The sequence below is a fragment of the Pseudophryne corroboree genome, chromosome 5, assembly GCF_028390025.1.
Source record: "Pseudophryne corroboree isolate aPseCor3 chromosome 5, aPseCor3.hap2, whole genome shotgun sequence".
In the NCBI taxonomy this organism is placed as follows: Eukaryota; Metazoa; Chordata; class Amphibia; order Anura; family Myobatrachidae; genus Pseudophryne; species Pseudophryne corroboree.
In genome coordinates this window covers 652,174,419-652,192,355 of record NC_086448.1, presented here as the reverse complement: position 1 = coordinate 652,192,355, position 17,937 = coordinate 652,174,419, and the positions used below count along the sequence as shown (strand labels likewise).

Below are 17,937 nucleotides of genomic sequence, written 5' to 3'. Positions count from 1 at the left end.
TGCTGGGGTGCCTTCCAGGCTCCCATACCTAATGTAACAGGTGACCAACATTTCAAGGCCCAATCAGCCTTTTCATCAGGGTGAAACATTGTCAATATACCAGGATGCACTCCTACAACTAATCATTACCTGATGGCGTATTCTGTGAGGCCACGCCCTCTGTGATACCACACTCCTTATCTGGGAGCACGCGTGCCTTAGATGCATGTAAATATAACTATTACCGTTCCCCTATCATGGTGCCCCCCCTTTCATTTTCTTCTGGATCCGCCCCTGACAGAATACGTAGCAATAAACAGTGATTTTATTATGGAAGTTGCATATTTTTAAGTGTTCATTGAATGCTATTTACCTTCTTATGTAATTATATATATATATATATATATATATATATATATATATATGAGATACTTGTTAGCCTGGCACTCACTATAACCTCTGGTGTTGCCCTGTTGAAATAGGTAGACACTGTATCAAAATGGACAGCGGCACTCCTGTGTATTTTGTGGTTCAAAAGTGTATTTTAAAGCATAACATCACTACAGGATTCCAACGTTTCGGAGCCCGAAGCTCCTTTGTCAAGGCGCCTTCGTTTGACGGTGAGCTGCTCCACTGTAGCGTGTCAGTCGGCCTTCAGACACATTTTTAGCAGGCGTTCACCTCTCACATCAATGGCACATGTGCACCACAGTTTCCACATTGGTTATTTGCAATGGTGTAATTTTTCCAGTTAAAATATACCTTTACCACAGCAGCACGCGGACAGTTCATAAACTGCGCTGTTTCAGGAATACTGGCACCCATGGCTCAAAATCCAATAATAATCCCTTTTTGCAACTCGGATAAATCGCCTCTTTTACCCATGACAGCAACAAGTGATATGTGTGCAGACGGCCTATCACACACCTTATATACCCACCAAGCCAGCGCACGGCCCGTGATGTACTTCATGGGCTACGCGCTGCCGACATCAAATATAGGAGGATATCATAAAATTGTGACTTATGACTCAGCCGTGTATCTAAATATATAATATTAATGTTATTTATATAGCACTTTACTCCTAGCAGGACTTTGCATTTGCCTTTATAGCACGACATAGAAAACAAACTTGACAGTAGATATTAGTAAAATACTTGAGTAAATAGGTAAGTCTTCGGTCTGTTTTTGAAGATTTCTGGAGTAGGGGAACTGTGAGGGAAAGAGAGTACCATAGAGTCAGGGTCACAATGCTGAAAGCTCGACCCCCAGATGAATTCAGGGAGATTGTAGGTACTGTTAATAGGTCTTCATCTACAGATCGCAGTAAACGAATGGGACAGTAAGGAATCAGAAGCTGCTTCAAGTAACTTGGGCCCTGGGCTGGTACATTAACGGCTGGCCGTTAATAGCTTGGCAGCTGCATTTTGTATCTTCTGCAAACGGTGCAATACTTTCGCTGGAAGACCAAGGTAATGGGCATTGCAGTAGTCTAGGTGTGATAATACAAATGAGTTGCATGACTTTAGGCAGATCTTCTGAGATAATTAAGTGCCTGATTCAGGCTATGTTCCAAAGGCGGCACTCGGAGACTTCCAAAGTTAGGTGAAAAGACCAAAACGTGCTTATTCAATCTACAAAGATGAAGATTGAATAAACAAGTTTTGGTCTTTTCACCTAACTTTGGAAGTCTCAGAGTGCTGCCTTATACATTTGCTATATACACATACTACCATTCCCTCGTGTGGATGTCTTCCCAAAAAAAATACATTTAATCTCCATAGTTCATAACAGTCCCTAAAAGTATATTTTGGTCCCAAAAAATTTATATTTATATACATATAGGGGGTCATTCCGAGTTGATCGCTCGCTAGCAGTTTTTAGCAGCCGTGCAAACGCTATGCCGCCGCCCACTGGGAGTGTATTTTGGCTTAGCAGAAGTGCGAACGGTTGTATCGCAGAGCGCCTGCTAAATTTTTTTGTGTAGTTACAGAGTAGCTCAAAACCTATTCAGCGTTTGCGATCACTTCAGCCTATTTAGTTCCGGATTTGATGTCACACACCCGCCCAGCATTCGCCCAGCCACGCCTGTGTTTTGCCTGGCACGCCTGGGTTTTTCCTAACACTTCCTGAAAACGGTCAGTTGCCACCCAGAAACGCCCACTTCATGTCAATCACTCTGCGGCAACCAGTGCGACTGAAATGCATCGCTAGACCCTGTGCAAAACTGCATCATTCATTGTGCCCGTACGTTGCGCGTGCGCATTGCGCCGCATACGCATGCGCAGAACTGACGTTTTTTAGCCTGATCGCTGTGCTGCAAACAAATGCAGCTAGCGATCAACTCGGAATGACCCCCATAGTCATTCTGGATGAGCCTGCACATGCCAAGTGTCCAGCATCTATTTTTTCAGGTATTGCTCCTCTCCGTGATGTCACATTGAGATAATACATACATACTGTATCTCAGTCTCTTTCTAGGTCCCTATAGTAACAATGCCATCCAAATATATGTGTGTGTGTATATATATCTCTCTCTATATATATATATATATCTATATATCCTATATTATAAAAGGCTATTGCTGCTCCTCACCTCTATGGGGGCAATTAAAGTGTCTTGCCTGCCGACGGCCACTAGATGGCGCCCGGCGCTGACATTACTGCTGTGTTGATCCATCATTTGGACAGGTTGGTAACTAATGTATATGACCAAAAGGAAGTGAGTGGCGCGCCTAACAGTGCTCAATGCATGTAATAAACAAATTAAAAAATATGATCCAATGACTTATCTTATTCCAATTGTCTTCGACCGTACGGCCCATAAATGTGTATATGAAATAAAAGAAAAAAAAACAATAGAACATATTGTGTACTGTACAAGCTGCATAAAAAGCAATATACACTGTGATGCAGAAATTACGTGCAGTACGGTTTGAAACAAGTTTCCTTACATAAAAACACAGTATTTAATACATATAAGCTTGAGAGCAGGACCTTCCTACTGCTAAGTCTGTTATTACCCAGTTTGTCTTATCACTGTTGTTTTCAATTGTAAAGCGTAAAGGAATATGCTGCGCTATATAAGAAACTGTAAATAAAGAAATAAATGAAATATATAGCAGCAGTCAAAAAGCAGGTAGCACACGTACAGGAAATATAGAACAATAATATACTTCCCAACATTTGAGGATCCACAAGCGGGACTCCCGTGTGCGCCCGAAAAGACCTAAATGAAAAGGGGCATTGCATTGCGGCAGTGTCGCAATCCCGAGTTACGCCCCCGAGTACCGTCACAAAAGGGGGCATGACCAGCACTCTGTGAGCCATTGGCATACCCCCAGTCTTCACTGAATAGACACTGCACGTATATGCAGTGTCTGTTCACTGCGAGTGACAGGAGTCTCCCAACTTGCCGCCTCCCCAACTGCGGGACACTGCAGCACACTGCGGCCCGCGGATGGGACAGTCCCAAAAAAAGGGGACTGTCCTGCGACAGTTGGTACATATGCAATAAACTTATCTGTCCATTTGAGAGAGTCAGGGGTACACAAATAGTCCCAGTCCCACGACGCTTGAAAACAGTATCAATAAAGATGGTATAAAAAAAAGGGGCAGACTAGATAGGCCAAGTGTTTCTTATCTGCCATCAAATTGTAAGTTATGCACAGCGACTACCAGTTACTCTGCGTCTTAATTCACCCTGCGATTCACTCGTGATGCACGTACAGTGGACACAGATGCATGTGCAGTACAAAATAAGGAGCTTATTTATCAACAAGTGATAAAACTCATTGCATATGATAAATTGTGCTCCAGCCAATCAGCTCCCAATTGTCATTTATCAAACACATGACAGGATCTGAACACATAACTGACTGGAGCACCATTTATCATATGCAACGAGTTTTACCACTCATTGATAAATGGGCCCCTAACTCTCTCCACTGTGCAAACATGGGCATAGCGTCCAACTCTGAATCAGGCCCTAACTGCTTTCCTACTCACTGCTCTAGTTCTACTCTGACAGACAGACCCATCACAGCTTCTACTCCAGATAAGTATTTATTTTTATGGGATATAGTTCATATGCTGGCGCTCAGGATCCCGGCGGTCAGCAAGCTGACAGCGGAATCCCGAATTCTAGCCCATAGACTGGGAATAGAACCTGAGGCAAGCGCAGCGAGTCACTGAGCTTGCTGCGTGGCGAGTGCAGCGAGCCCACAACGGGCTTTGTTGCGCTCTCCCCCCTCTGCCGGCATTCTCGCTGCCAATATCCCAGTGTCGCTTGGATCCTGGCAGCCGGCATACCGTACCCATTCCCTTTTTATGTATTTCCACACATCATCATTAATAAAGATTGCACACGGGGATAAGCCAAAATCTTCAGGCAGTGAATTTAGCAATGTTTTTTTTTTATTTAAAACGAAAGTAAAGGAGTTGCAGAGAGAGATTTTTTGCCTGCAAACAACAAAAGTCTGACTTCTGTTGCAGTTTAGAGAATTGTATACATTTACTTTCATTCCCATAGTCAGAGACAGACTGGGACTTTAAAGTAAAAAGCTGAAGCAAAAAAAGACAAAATCCTAAATCTAATGTAACAGGAAGCACAATTATTCTGTGAGATCACATGATGTGCATTTGTTTGCTAGCACCATTATACCCCTTTCACACCGCACAAATAACTCGGTATCGACCCGGCATATTGCTGAACTTGCCTCTCCCTAATTATAAACTCCCTCACTGCACCTTACCCCTATTATGTAGGCACAATGATCCCTATGGCTAAAAGCAGTTTCAAATAATGTTTCCCATGGCCACTTGAAAGAATAAGAATGCTATAATTGCTTAGGGGCTCATTCACATTTGGTTGTAAGTCAGTTTAATGACACGCCTCTCAGGCACATTAACGCCGCACTCATACAGTAAGTGTTGTGTCCACAATCTGCCTGAAGGCAAGTATGGCTTTACTACATGAGATGTCTACTCCTCCAAGCGCTAGGGCATCTTGCTTTGTGGCACTGCACACACTTCTGTCTCCATGGGGACTATTTAGCCAAGCGGAATGGTCTTTACCACTTGTAAATTGTATGTATTTTATGTGTTTAAGCAAGTAAAGTTTTATTGTGACCCCTTCATTGAGCGGGATCGCTGAATGTGGCCTTAGAAAATGTTTTGCACTACTGTGTTACATAGTTTGTTCTAGTATATACAGTTAACTGTTCATAAAAAAAATACATCTGTACGGTGAAATAAAGTGTTACCTTGTCTGAACAAAGATGAATGTGTTAAAATCTCAACCAACATATTCATTGCCACTGGCCTGCATGTTATGCACAGTATTTTTTACCCTTCTAAAACAGTAAATTAGGTGTCTATTCATGAAGCAGTGAAAAGAGTGGAGAACCGAGTCTGTGGAGAAGTTGCCAATGGCAACCAATCAGCTGCTCTGTACAATTGTATAGTATGCAAATTATAAATGTTACTTCAATGCTGATTGGTTGCCATGGTCAACTGCTCCACTGGCTCACTTCTCCACACTTTTCACTGCTTCATGAATAGACCCCTAACTACTGTATGAAACACGTCAACTACTGAACAAGCATTTAGCATTTGGAAATCTAGAGATTGTAGTCATAGTTGATCTTATCATATATTCCATCATTAGGGGTGGAATTCAAATGATATATCACGCCCAATCTCCTGCCTAAAATGATCCCCGTTATCATGCATATCGCGCCCATAGTAATCAGGTTTAGCCGTGTAAAGGGTTGGGTGCCTCGCTACTTCAAGGGCAGCAAGCTGAAATAATGATACCATGCCCCCGAGGGCAGAAACAGAACGGCTGTAGAAAGGGGTGAAAAGAATTGAATCCCGCCCTAAGTGTTGTGTTGGTAAGATGAAATACAGTAACAATGTTACAATGCTCTGTAACCTTGAAGCTGTTCTTCTCTTTGTACATGTCAGCATTCAGACGACAGTTGCTTTTATTCCTTATGGTCAGAATGATAATTATACTGATGTATGTTCTTCTCCTTTCAGTCTCCAGCACATAGCTACTCCAGCTATGACTCTGGTAAAAATGAAAGTGTAGGTGGTTGTGGTGAAGATTTGTCTTTGAACCGGGGTGATGAAGATGAAGATGACCACGATGACCATGAAGACGCTGAAAAGGCAACTGAAGCAGACGGAGTAGAAGCAGAACGCCTGAAAGCTTTTAATGTAAGTTTTTATGATAACGCTCCCAGAAAATAGCCTATAATCTGAATGTGTCCATGGTACCAAGTTCTGTATAGTTATGTGAGCCCATAATAAAATACTATCATGAACTAAACAATACTTTGTGATGAATGGTTATAGGGTATGATATGTCTCTTGGAGTTCTGCCATTTTCGTTTTCTAGCAATTTTTTGTTGCATTGACGGAACAAGTTAGAGACTTGGTTGCCACTAAGAGTTGAGTGAAGCTCTATGACGCTTACAGTACATGATTGGATTCCATATTCTCTTCACTTTTATGTTTATTATTTTCTATTTCAACTGCCAAAACTCAGCTCACGATCAGAAACTGCACCAAAAAGGAATAAGGAACCAGTTTTACCATCTCACACAACTGCGTCCCAAATCACAATTTGTTGAAATCATAGTTTTTGGTTTACATGTGTATCTATTCACTCTAACATCTTTTCTGTCACATATTGCCAAAATCCTGGTAGTTCAACATAAAGTTGTTAAAATGTAATGATTCCATAATCGACCAGCACTTTGTGCCTGAAGATGGAATCGCCATCTCTGCAACCAGTCTGCAGAAACTGCTGTTCAACATCCATATGCAAAGTTATTGCCAGCCTTGATACAAGCTACTGACACTGGCTGCCTGGATAGCTAAACGTTTCAGTGTTATACAAGTTACTTAGATTTCTCCATTGAACAGCAATTTCTCTGAACTACTTTAGAGTTAGTCAGCTAAATGTTGAAGCAGCCTTCTTTGGCATATTTCATTGTAGGAAAGATCATACATATACATATATATATATATATATATATATATATGAAGAAGTGAGACCTTGTGTAAATTGTAAAGCACAATGGACTTTGCTGTGCTATATAAGAAACTTAATATATAAATAATAAATTGTGTATTTCAAGCTTATCCCTTATATGTTTTCGCAGATTTTATGTTGTTTCTCCTTGCTTAACCCTATAACGCCATTTGTATCATACTTGATACTTGAGTTTATGTGACTTTCTACGAGAGGCTTTACAGGGTTAAGGCAGTCACAAGTTTTGTGTTGGGTTGTGGCGCTACTATGTTTGCTTTTATCCATCATTCTTGTCTTTGGTCATTCTTTGATTTATCCAAGTAGAGAATCATAATACAGAATACTTTGAACCAAAGTTTTATAAGTATGTTTATTTCTTGGGATTTTCATGGTTTTTTGTATGCAATGTTAATAACTTTGCTTCTGCTTGCTGGTGTGTCCTGTGAAATTGCTCCATGAGGAACTATACTTGGTCTAGGATGATGCTTCTCTCTGCAAACCATCTTCTTTCCATGGCAAAGTATCTGTTCCAGTCAAGAATCTATGGTAGTAAGATGAGAGACCAGAGCAGCCCTCCAACCCCTTCTCCTCTGTCTCCCTCTTACCAACAGATGTTTGTCAGGCTGTTTGTAGATGAAAACTTGGACCGAATGGTCCCTATCTCTAAGCAGCCCAAAGAAAAGATCCAGGCTATCATTGACTCATGCAGGCGACAATTCCCTGAGTACCAAGAGCGTGCCAGAAAACGCATACGCACTTACCTCAAGTCCTGCAGGCGGATGAAAAGAAGTGGTTTTGAGATGGTGAGTTTTGACGTAAAATCAAACCCATCAAAACTCCATATGTAATTTCATGGCACTATTTTGTTTTCATCCTAGTGTCTTTATTTTACCCCCTGGTTCTATCAGTTAAAAACATTTTTTTTCTTTTGTAATCCTCTCATCATTCCTGAATTTTTCCCCATTTGTTCCTTACACAAAATATGCCTGTGTTTTTCATTTACCAGGGCCTTAAAAAAAAAAAAAAAATAAAAAAAAAATAAAAGGTGGATAAAACAAACACCTCACATGGATGCTGAGCAAAATGATGGGCTTAGGCACACAATACAGAAGAGTTCTAGTGCAGGAGAGGGCAGTGAGGAGTATTAGTGCTGATCATGTTCTTCAAGACTTACGTATTGTTATTCAGCCTGAACAACAATTTTCACTGGTTGGTTTCCTGGTCCTGATTTGATTCTCTGAACCTATTTTCCTATTTTATTCTTTGACAATCGAGTAGCTTAGCATATTGACTTGCTGTGTCAGTATCATTGTCTTGTGCTTTTCTTTTTATGTGTAACTCCAGTCATGCATAAATTGTCAGGTTTAATAGTACAATGAGTAAACAATTTAAATAGAAGATAAAGAGAATCATGAAGCATAAAATGAATTGTTTGGAGTAAAACGGTTTATAATGTACATGACTCTAGGCTTGTAAAAAAGGCAACAACTCATATGTCGAGCATGAGTTTAGTGCAAAAGCAGCGAGCTGTGAGTATGGGGAGATCTTACTGTTGTCATGATAACAAAATATTTTAATAATATGACCTTTAATTAGCAATGTGCCATAAATGTTAAATGTAAGAAGGAAGGGACCCTTATCCAAGCGCTTAGTAAAAGAACTCCAGGTGTGTTCTTTAGAAAACACTGATCAGCCAATCAGTGCAACAATATGGACAGAAAAGGTAAAGGACTCCTAAAAAACTTTACAGCGCTGTTCTTATTTCAGCTTTTATCTAAAGAATAGCAACCGGTTATGGAAGACAATGGAAACTTCTTGTATCTCATATATACTTTCCAAATCCGACAGACAATTTCAACTCTCCCACATTATCTTTCAAAAAACATTTGCACGGCATACCAAGGATTGTGAAACTAAAAGCTGTCTTATGTTCTTTCTATGACAAAAGTTCCATGCAGTCCAGCCATGTATCAATGCTTCCTTGTACCTTTTATACAAAAAATATCCAATGCAGTCCCATAGTGAAACAATGTCCCAACACTAAACGCTTCCTTGTATCTCTTGTATAAAGATATCTAATGCAGTCCAGCAATTTAAAAGCACACAAAAAATTTATTTAAAAAATATAAAAAAAAACACTTTTTAAAAAGACGTCAGAAATCTCCTTCTTAAATATTCACTACACAGTTTGGAATTTCAGCTTTACAGTCGTCTATCATTGAAACAGGGGTTTGTCTCACTGGACCTCCAGGACGCCAAAATGATACACGGTTCTGCTTCTACCACTGGGTTTCTTTCTTACCCAAGGCTGTGCACAAAAAACAAGCTCACTTAACCGCTGGTCATCCACAGACTCCTTTCCCCATACCGCTCCTGTGCTGCGATCCTCCCGCTGCTCTATACACTGTGAGCATGTGAATGTAATTATGATCGTGACCAGATCCACCTGTTGCCGCCGACGCGTTTCTACCCGTCCAGGGTCTTAGGGGTCTATTCATGCAGCAGTGAAAAGCCCTGTTTTGCGTTAAACAGGGCTTTTCTCTGCCTACTGCAATTCACAGAGCCGGTTACCGTGGAGAAGCAATGCGATGTATAGTAATAAGTAGCAATTCTGTTTTCGTTTTCTGTATGAATAGACCCCTTAGTCATAGCATCACAGTGTATAGAGCAGCGGGAGGATCGCAGCACAGGAGCGGTACGGGGAAAGGAGTCTGTGGACGACCAGCGGTTAAGTGAGCCTGTTTTTGTGCACAGCCTCGGGTAAGAAAGAATCCCGGTGGTAGAGGCGGAACCATGTATCATTTTGGCATCCTAGAGGTCCAGTGAGACAAACCCCTGTTTCAATGATAGACTGTAAAGCTAAAATCCCAAACACTAAACTGCGTAGTGAATGTTTAAGAATGAGATTTTTGACGTCTTTTTAAAAAGTGAGGTTTTTTTATATTTTTTAAATACATTTTTGTGTGCTTTTAAATTGCTGGACTGCATTAGATACCTTTATAGAAGAGATACAAGGAAGCTTTTAGTGTTGGGACATTGGCCCTCATTCCGAGTTGTGCGCTCGCTAGCTGCTTTTAGCAGCATTCCACACGCTAGGCCGCCGCCCTCTGGGAGTGTATCTTGGCATAGCAGAATAGCGAACGAAAAATTAGCAAAACTGCTACTAAATAATTCCTAGCAGTTTCTGAGTAGCTCCGGACCTACTCAGATTACGATCAGCTCAGTCCGTTTAGTTCCTGGTTTGACGTCACAAACACGCCCTGCGTTCGGCCAGCCACTCCCCCGTTTCTCCAGACACTCCCATGTTTTTCCCTGACACGCCTGCGTTTTTTTTGCAAACGCTGGGAAAACGCTGAGTTGCCGCCCAGAAACGCCCCTTTCCTGTCAATCATTGACCGATCAGCAGTGCGACTGAAAAGCGTTGCAGAAGCCACAGGAAAACTGCTAAGTTTTGTGTTAAATAACTAAGCGCATGCGCCCTGCGTGTCTTGCGCATGCGCAATTTGCAACAAATCGCAGCATAGCGAAAATCGGCAACGAGCGAACAACTCGGAATGACCCCCATTGTTTCACTACGGGACTGCATTGGATACTTTTTGTATAAAAGGTACAAGGAAGCATTGATACATGGCTGGACTGCATGGAACTTTTGTCATAGAAAGAACATAAGGAAACTTTTAGTTTCACAATCCTTGGTATGCCGTGCAAAGGTTTTTTGAAGGATAATGTGGGAGAGTTGAAATTGTCTGTCGGATTTGGAAAGTATATATGAGATACAAGAGGTTTCCATTGTCTTCCATAACCGGTTGCTATTCTTTAGATAAAAGCTGAAATAAGAACAGCGCTGTAAAGTTTTTTAGGAGTCCTTTACCTTTTCTGCCATAAATGTTGTTTTAGGAAAATCCAAAATATTCCACTTGATGGGCATCTGTGGGCTATTGGTCAGCTTAATTGCACAGGCTTGACCTATGTTTAAGGTTGGCTGGTCTTCTTTAAGGCTTATTAGTGACATATAAGATGATGCTCCAAAGAAATAACTCTTCTATGGGCACGATTCAATTCAGTGACAGTTGAATAGTGCCGGGAATTAGCTCCTGGCGCTATTCAATTCAGTGCCATGTGACACTTGACGACTGGATTTCTTCTCACACACCGGGGGGGGGGGGGGGGGCAGAAATCTGAAAAAGTGCCGGCGCGATGCTGGTTTCTCCCCTTTGCGTGGCAAAAACAGTGTTACGACAGGCACTTAAGTCAGAGAATGCCCATTCTCCCAACAAAACAACCTGTTTAGTCCGGGAGAACGGGCATTCTCTGACTTACCAAAGAGTTAATTGAATAGCGCAGGGAGTTAATTCCCGGTGCTATTCAACTGTCGCTGAATTTAATCGTGCCCATTGAATGGCAACATTCAGTATAATTTAAGAATAGTTTAATTTAATAGGCTTTTAATAATCCTTATGAAATGTAATAGCTGATGCCTCTCCCAGTGTGCCTATGTCAGTATTGGCTGTGAGGCATGGGGACGGCACTTCTGAGCTGGCATACCCCATAGCTGTGGCATTGGCAAATGCTCTACGTCTGTGTGAATCAGGTCAACAGCAGCAATTTTCTAAAAAAAGAAAATTGTGGGCATTGCCTCAAAATAGGCAAATACTGCCCGCGTTTTCGCCAGCGCTTCTACACATGGATTCACTGATCCACATGTTTTTCGCTCCTACTAAATTTTTCGCCTAGGTGAAAAAACATCCCTGCGATTGAATAGGGCAAATCCCCATTTGCCCTAAAAATTTGCGAAAAGTGCAGTTTTTTCGCCTAGCTGAAAAAAAACCGTACCTAAGTGATCAGCCCTTTATATATATGATATTATATATGATAGAAATATTAACAGAATGATATTATGATGTGGTATACCATTTACCACAAAAGATGAATGGACATGAACACATTATAGAATAGACTCAGTTCTGCCCAAGAACAAATATTAGGTCTATTTGAAATTCCCCAGCTAGGAATAGTTACTCTATAGCACAGGTTCTCAAACTCGGTCCTCAGGACCCCACACAGTGCATGTTTTGCAGGTCTCCTCACAGAATCGCAAGTGAAATACTTAACTCCACCTGTGTACCTTTTAAAATGTGTCAGTGAGTAATTAATACACCTGTGCACTTCCTGGGTTACCTGCAAAACATGCACTGTGTGGGCAGAGGCGTAACTAGGGTTTTTGGAGCCCAGGGCAAGGTTAGGAATGGCGCCCCCCCACGCCCCCCACACCCCCCACACCACCACCTAAAAATAAAAAAAAGAAGGAAAGAAAAGCCTTAGAAACAAATCGAAAAATTGTGTGCTCGCGCCGCAGGCGCGCGCTGAAAAAAAAAATTGGGCGTGGTCACATACCAGAAGGGGCGTGGTAACCGAAAATGGGGCGTGAAAACATGACACGCCACCTGTTTCACGTCACACTGGGAACATTCTTTTCAATTAAACATGCACCTTACCTGTGTGATGGTTTCTCACAATATGGAACCTCTGAAGAACTGTATCCTGTAGGCAGATGGCGTCTTCAGTCGGTATTCAATATTCATGTAGGAGATCCGATCGTCCGGAAGATGCCTGTTTGTGTAGGAATATTACATACTCCAAAACCGGAAACCCAGAGGTGGTTTCACGAAGAAAAAAAGTTCCTTTGTGGAGCACTCTTTTTTGTAAGTAATTGATAGATGATTTTAATAAAACATAACTTTTAATCACTATTATTCATAAAACCTTTCTAGACATGATCATGCAATACATTTATAATTATAATGAAAAAGTATTAAAAATATATATATACGCTCACCAAAATAATATTGGTAGTGGTGATAATTTAAAGCATCAAAAGGTAAAATACCTATAACACATCTACACACCGATAATTTTACTGAGGTTTAGGAGCTTTGAATGCTATTTCATAATCATCTCCAGCTAATGATACCCTTGTAAGTAATCCTAGTAGTTTCTCATATAATTCCTTCATATGATACCTGTTAGTAACTTAGTGTGGTTCTAGACATTAGACCGTGGGTACTGCTTTGGGGCATGCTATCATGGTTTGGATGTTAGACATGCACCCTACCCTGGAGATTTATGTTACTGCTTATAAACAATTGCTATGGTAACATAACCAAAAGTCCTCTCTCTATATCCTCTCCCTTATTAACTGTCAGGTACAAATGATGATGAACACACTGGGGATAGAAAGGAACAGCGTGAAGGTATGCCACCCCTTCTACTGCCGCCGTCTTCCGTGAGCGGACGGGGGTGAGAGCGGGATCAGCAAACGCTGTTCACGATAGAGAGATGCAGTGATACGCCCTGAGTCCTCCGTTTGCGGTGTTAGATGGTCCTGATTACACTAGGCATAGCAGGAACCAAATTCGCCACCGGGAGGAGGGCAGACACCGAAAGTAAATAGGATAGATACATATATCACATGTTAATTGCTAAACTCCTTAATAGGTCTAATGTTGGTTATATCAACTGATTACATTATTGATCCACCACACTAAAGGGTTTTTAGGGTGTATACCAGAAGTGATGTCAAATTACTGGATATCAGTATGAAATGGGTTAACTGTTGTGCCTTAGAATAATTAAGGAAAGTGTGTAACACTGTATCCCTAGCAAGATTATAATCAATTGCTTAACACATAGTTTGAAAATTAGGGACAGCGTGAGAGTCTGCAGCCCTTTCTGCTGCCTCCGTCTTCAATGAGCGGACGGAGGTGAGAGCGGAGCTTGCAGGCACGCTGGCCGGAGAAAAAGATACAGTGTACAGCCCTACTCCCGTATGCGGTGTTAGGTGGCCCTGGTTACTCACCGCATTGCAGGGACCAAAATGCGCCGCCGGGAGAGGAGAAGACACCTGAAAGGACAGGGTACCTGACTCTTTTAGCTGGAGGGTGTGGATGTGTGCAGGCTGTTCCCCCTGCAGCGGGGAATCAGCAAACGGCCAGAACGCGTTTCACCACGAAGGGCTTAATCACCTGTGAGCCTGAACAGGCTCACAGGTGATTAAGCCCTTCGTGGTGAAACGCGTTCTGGCCGTTTGCTGATTCCCCGCTGCAGGGGGAACAGCCTGCACACATCCACACCCTCCAGCTAAAAGAGTCAGGTACCCTGTCCTTTCAGGTGTCTTCTCCTCTCCCGGCGGCGCATTTTGGTCCCTGCAATGCGGTGAGTAACCAGGGCCACCTAACACCGCATACGGGAGTAGGGCTGTACACTGTATCTTTTTCTCCGGCCAGCGTGCCTGCAAGCTCCGCTCTCACCTCCGTCCGCTCATTGAAGACGGAGGCAGCAGAAAGGGCTGCAGACTCTCACGCTGTCCCTAATTTTCAAACTATGTGTTAAGCAATTGATTATAATCTTGCTAGGGATACAGTGTTACACACTTTCCTTAATTATTCTAAGGCACAACAGTTAACCCATTTCATACTGATATCCAGTAATTTGACATCACTTCTGGTATACACCCTAAAAACCCTTTAGTGTGGTGGATCAATAATGTAATCAGTTGATATAACCAACATTAGACCTATTAAGGAGTTTAGCAATTAACATGTGATATATGTATCTATCCTATTTACTTTCGGTGTCTGCCCTCCTCCCGGTGGCGAATTTGGTTCCTGCTATGCCTAGTGTAATCAGGACCATCTAACACCGCAAACGGAGGACTCAGGGCGTATCACTGCATCTCTCTATCGTGAACAGCGTTTGCTGATCCCGCTCTCACCCCCGTCCGCTCACGGAAGACGGCGGCAGTAGAAGGGGTGGCATACCTTCACGCTGTTCCTTTCTATCCCCAGTGTGTTCATCATCATTTGTACCTGACAGTTAATAAGGGAGAGGATATAGAGAGAGGACTTTTGGTTATGTTACCATAGCAATTGTTTATAAGCAGTAACATAAATCTCCAGGGTAGGGTGCATGTCTAACATCCAAACCATGATAGCATGCCCCAAAGCAGTACCCACGGTCTAATGTCTAGAACCACACTAAGTTACTAACAGGTATCATATGAAGGAATTATATGAGAAACTACTAGGATTACTTACAAGGGTATCATTAGCTGGAGATGATTATGAAATAGCATTCAAAGCTCCTAAACCTCAGTAAAATTATCGGTGTGTAGATGTGTTATAGGTATTTTACCTTTTGATGCTTTAAATTATCACCACTACCAATATTATTTTGGTGAGCGTATATATATATTTTTAATACTTTTTCATTATAATTATAAATGTATTGCATGATCATGTCTAGAAAGGTTTTATGAATAATAGTGATTAAAAGTTATGTTTTATTAAAATCATCTATCAATTACTTACAAAAAAGAGTGCTCCACAAAGGAACTTTTTTTCTTCGTGAAACCACCTCTGGGTTTCCGGTTTTGGAGTATGTGATATTCAGTTCCGTGGAGCACCTCCAGCTGTGATACTAAATGAATATAAGTAAATTACTGTAATTGCTGGTTTAAATACATTGTATTCATTTATTATTGTTTATGTTTTGTGCGGGATACACAGTTTTCTTTTTATATCTGTGTAGGAATATTGCCAAAAAATGGGTGTGGCCAAATGCCATATGGGGCGTGGCCAATGAAAATGTGGGCGTGATACACATATGGGGGAGGGGCAGATACACATATGACCCCCACAGTGCCAGATACACGTTGCCCCACAGTGCCAGATACACGTTGCCCCACAGTGCCAGATACACGAATGCCCCACAGTGCCAGATACACGAATGCCCCACAGTGCCAGATATACATTGCCCCCCACAGTGCCAGATATACATTGCCCACAACAGTGCCAGATATACATTGCCCACAACAGTGCCAGATATACATTGCCCCCCACAGTGCCAGGTATACATTGCCCCCCACAGTGCCAGATATACATTGCCCCCCACAGTGCCAGGTATACATTGCCCCCCACAGTGCCAGGTATACATTGCCCCCCACAGTGCCAGGTATACATTGCCCCCCACAGTGCCAGGTATTCGTGAAGCAGCAGCAGAATCCCCCCTCCCCTTCCGCTGCTCACCGCTGCTGCTGACTTGTGTGAGGGGAGGAGAGTGCAGCCTGCGGCTCTCCTTCCCCTCAGTCTCCGGCGGGTGAGTTCAATATTCAGCGCCGAACCGTGAGCCAATCAAAGCTCCGCGAGCTCTGATTGGCTCACGGGCGGCGCTGATTTGAACGAAGACACTGAGGGGCAGGAGAGGCGCAGGCTGCACTCTCCTCCCCTCACATCAGCGGTAGCAAGCGGCGGCCCATCGGTGTGGGTACGGCGTACCCACGGCAAAATTCTTAAGGGTACGCCGTACCCACCCGTACCCGCATACTTGCACCGCTGGTATGGAGACACACACACACTGCTGATGGGGGGTAGGGGGGCATGGAGACACATACACACTGCGGATGGGGGGTAGGGGGGCATGGAGACACATACACACTGCTGATGGGGAGTAGGGGGCATGGAGACACACACACTGCTGATGGGGGGTAGGGGGCATGGAGACACACACACACTGCTGATGGGGGGGGGTAGGGGGCATGGAGACACACACACACTGCTGATGGGGGGTAGGGGGCATGGAGACACACACACACTGCTGATGGGGGGTAGGGGAGCAGGGGGGCATGGAGACACACACACACGGCTGATGGGGAGTAGGGGGGCATGGAGACACTCTGGTGTGGGGAGGGGTTCATGGAGACACACACACACTGCTGATGGGAGGGGGGCATGGAGACACTCAGGGACACACACACACACACACACACACACACACACACACACTGAGGTGCCCTCACATTGATGAATTGCAGCCTCCAGCAGCTCCTCCCTCCTCTTCCACTACCAGCCAGGCCCCAGGAGAAGAGCAGCAGAGCTGCAGAAGATCCCGATGTAGCCCCGCGCCCTGCTCGGGTCAGATGAGCATGTGCTAAGCTCCACCAATCTGGGCTCAGCACATGCTCCTCTGACCCCACTGTCACATGTTACTCTCTGCTGCTGCTGCTGAGCTGCTGCTGCTCCTCGTTCTCACACAGCAGGCTCCTGGCGGCAGCAGCAGCACGTTAATGGAGGCGGGGGCGGGCGTGCAGGTACAATGCCCTGGCCGGCCGCGCCCCCTTCTGCTGGGCCTGCCAGAGCGCCCAGGGCATGTGCCCTGCTCGACCCCCCTTAGTTACGCCTCTGTGTGTGGGGTCCTGAGGACCGAGTTTGAGAACCACTGCTCTATAGTAACCTTGTTATATGTGGAATTATTCTTGAAGGAATAATGTGTGCTGCAATCTAATGGTACTGATGCAGCCATTGTCAACCCTACTTCTCCCTCACACAGATCGCAGCCCCCATGATATTCAGACAGGACTGGCACTGGTCTTGTCAAGGATTGACAGAGACAGCAATAAAAATATAACTATACCAATACGCGAAAAAAGAAATACAGACGAAGCAGTGTGCGTCCTGTATACAGTATACTATTATTTTCAGATATGCTTACTTTCACAGCATGTCCTTTCAGGAAAATTATAGTTGAAAGGTTTTAAAAAGGATGAGAGGAGAAGTGTGTCCTTATATAACCCTCCCCTGCAGTTACGATGTATTGCTTTGTAAGCCCCTATATTTTTTTTACTATACATTTTCTTCACATTCATATTTAAATGACTTCTTATTTAGCTCTGACGACTGTTCCTCGACATGTATGCAAAAAACTATTGTAGTGTATATGAAATGAAGAAGTATAATTTTGCATAGATAGAGATGAACAAGGACCAGTAACAGTTCTGATGGTCGAATCTTGGAAAAGTTGGATAGGAAACTAATCTTTTCTAATTGCCAATTTCAGCATAGTGGCAATTCATGAAAGCAGAG

The 17,937-nt window shown here is 43.1% G+C and overlaps 1 protein-coding gene across 3 annotated transcripts in view; it reads left to right on the top strand.

Moving 5' to 3' along the window:
* Positions 1-17,937, top strand: part of NOL4 (nucleolar protein 4) — a 595,206-nt gene that overhangs the window by 450,586 nt on the left and 126,683 nt on the right. For 2 of the 3 annotated variants that reach the window (XM_063923672.1, XM_063923674.1), the window contains exons 7-8: positions 6,022-6,201; positions 7,633-7,824. In XM_063923672.1, coding sequence (XP_063779742.1) covers positions 6,022-6,201; positions 7,633-7,824 — 372 coding nt within the window. The remainder of the gene's footprint in view (positions 1-6,021; positions 6,202-7,632; positions 7,825-17,937) is intronic. The other variant, XM_063923673.1, reaches the window with a different exon arrangement.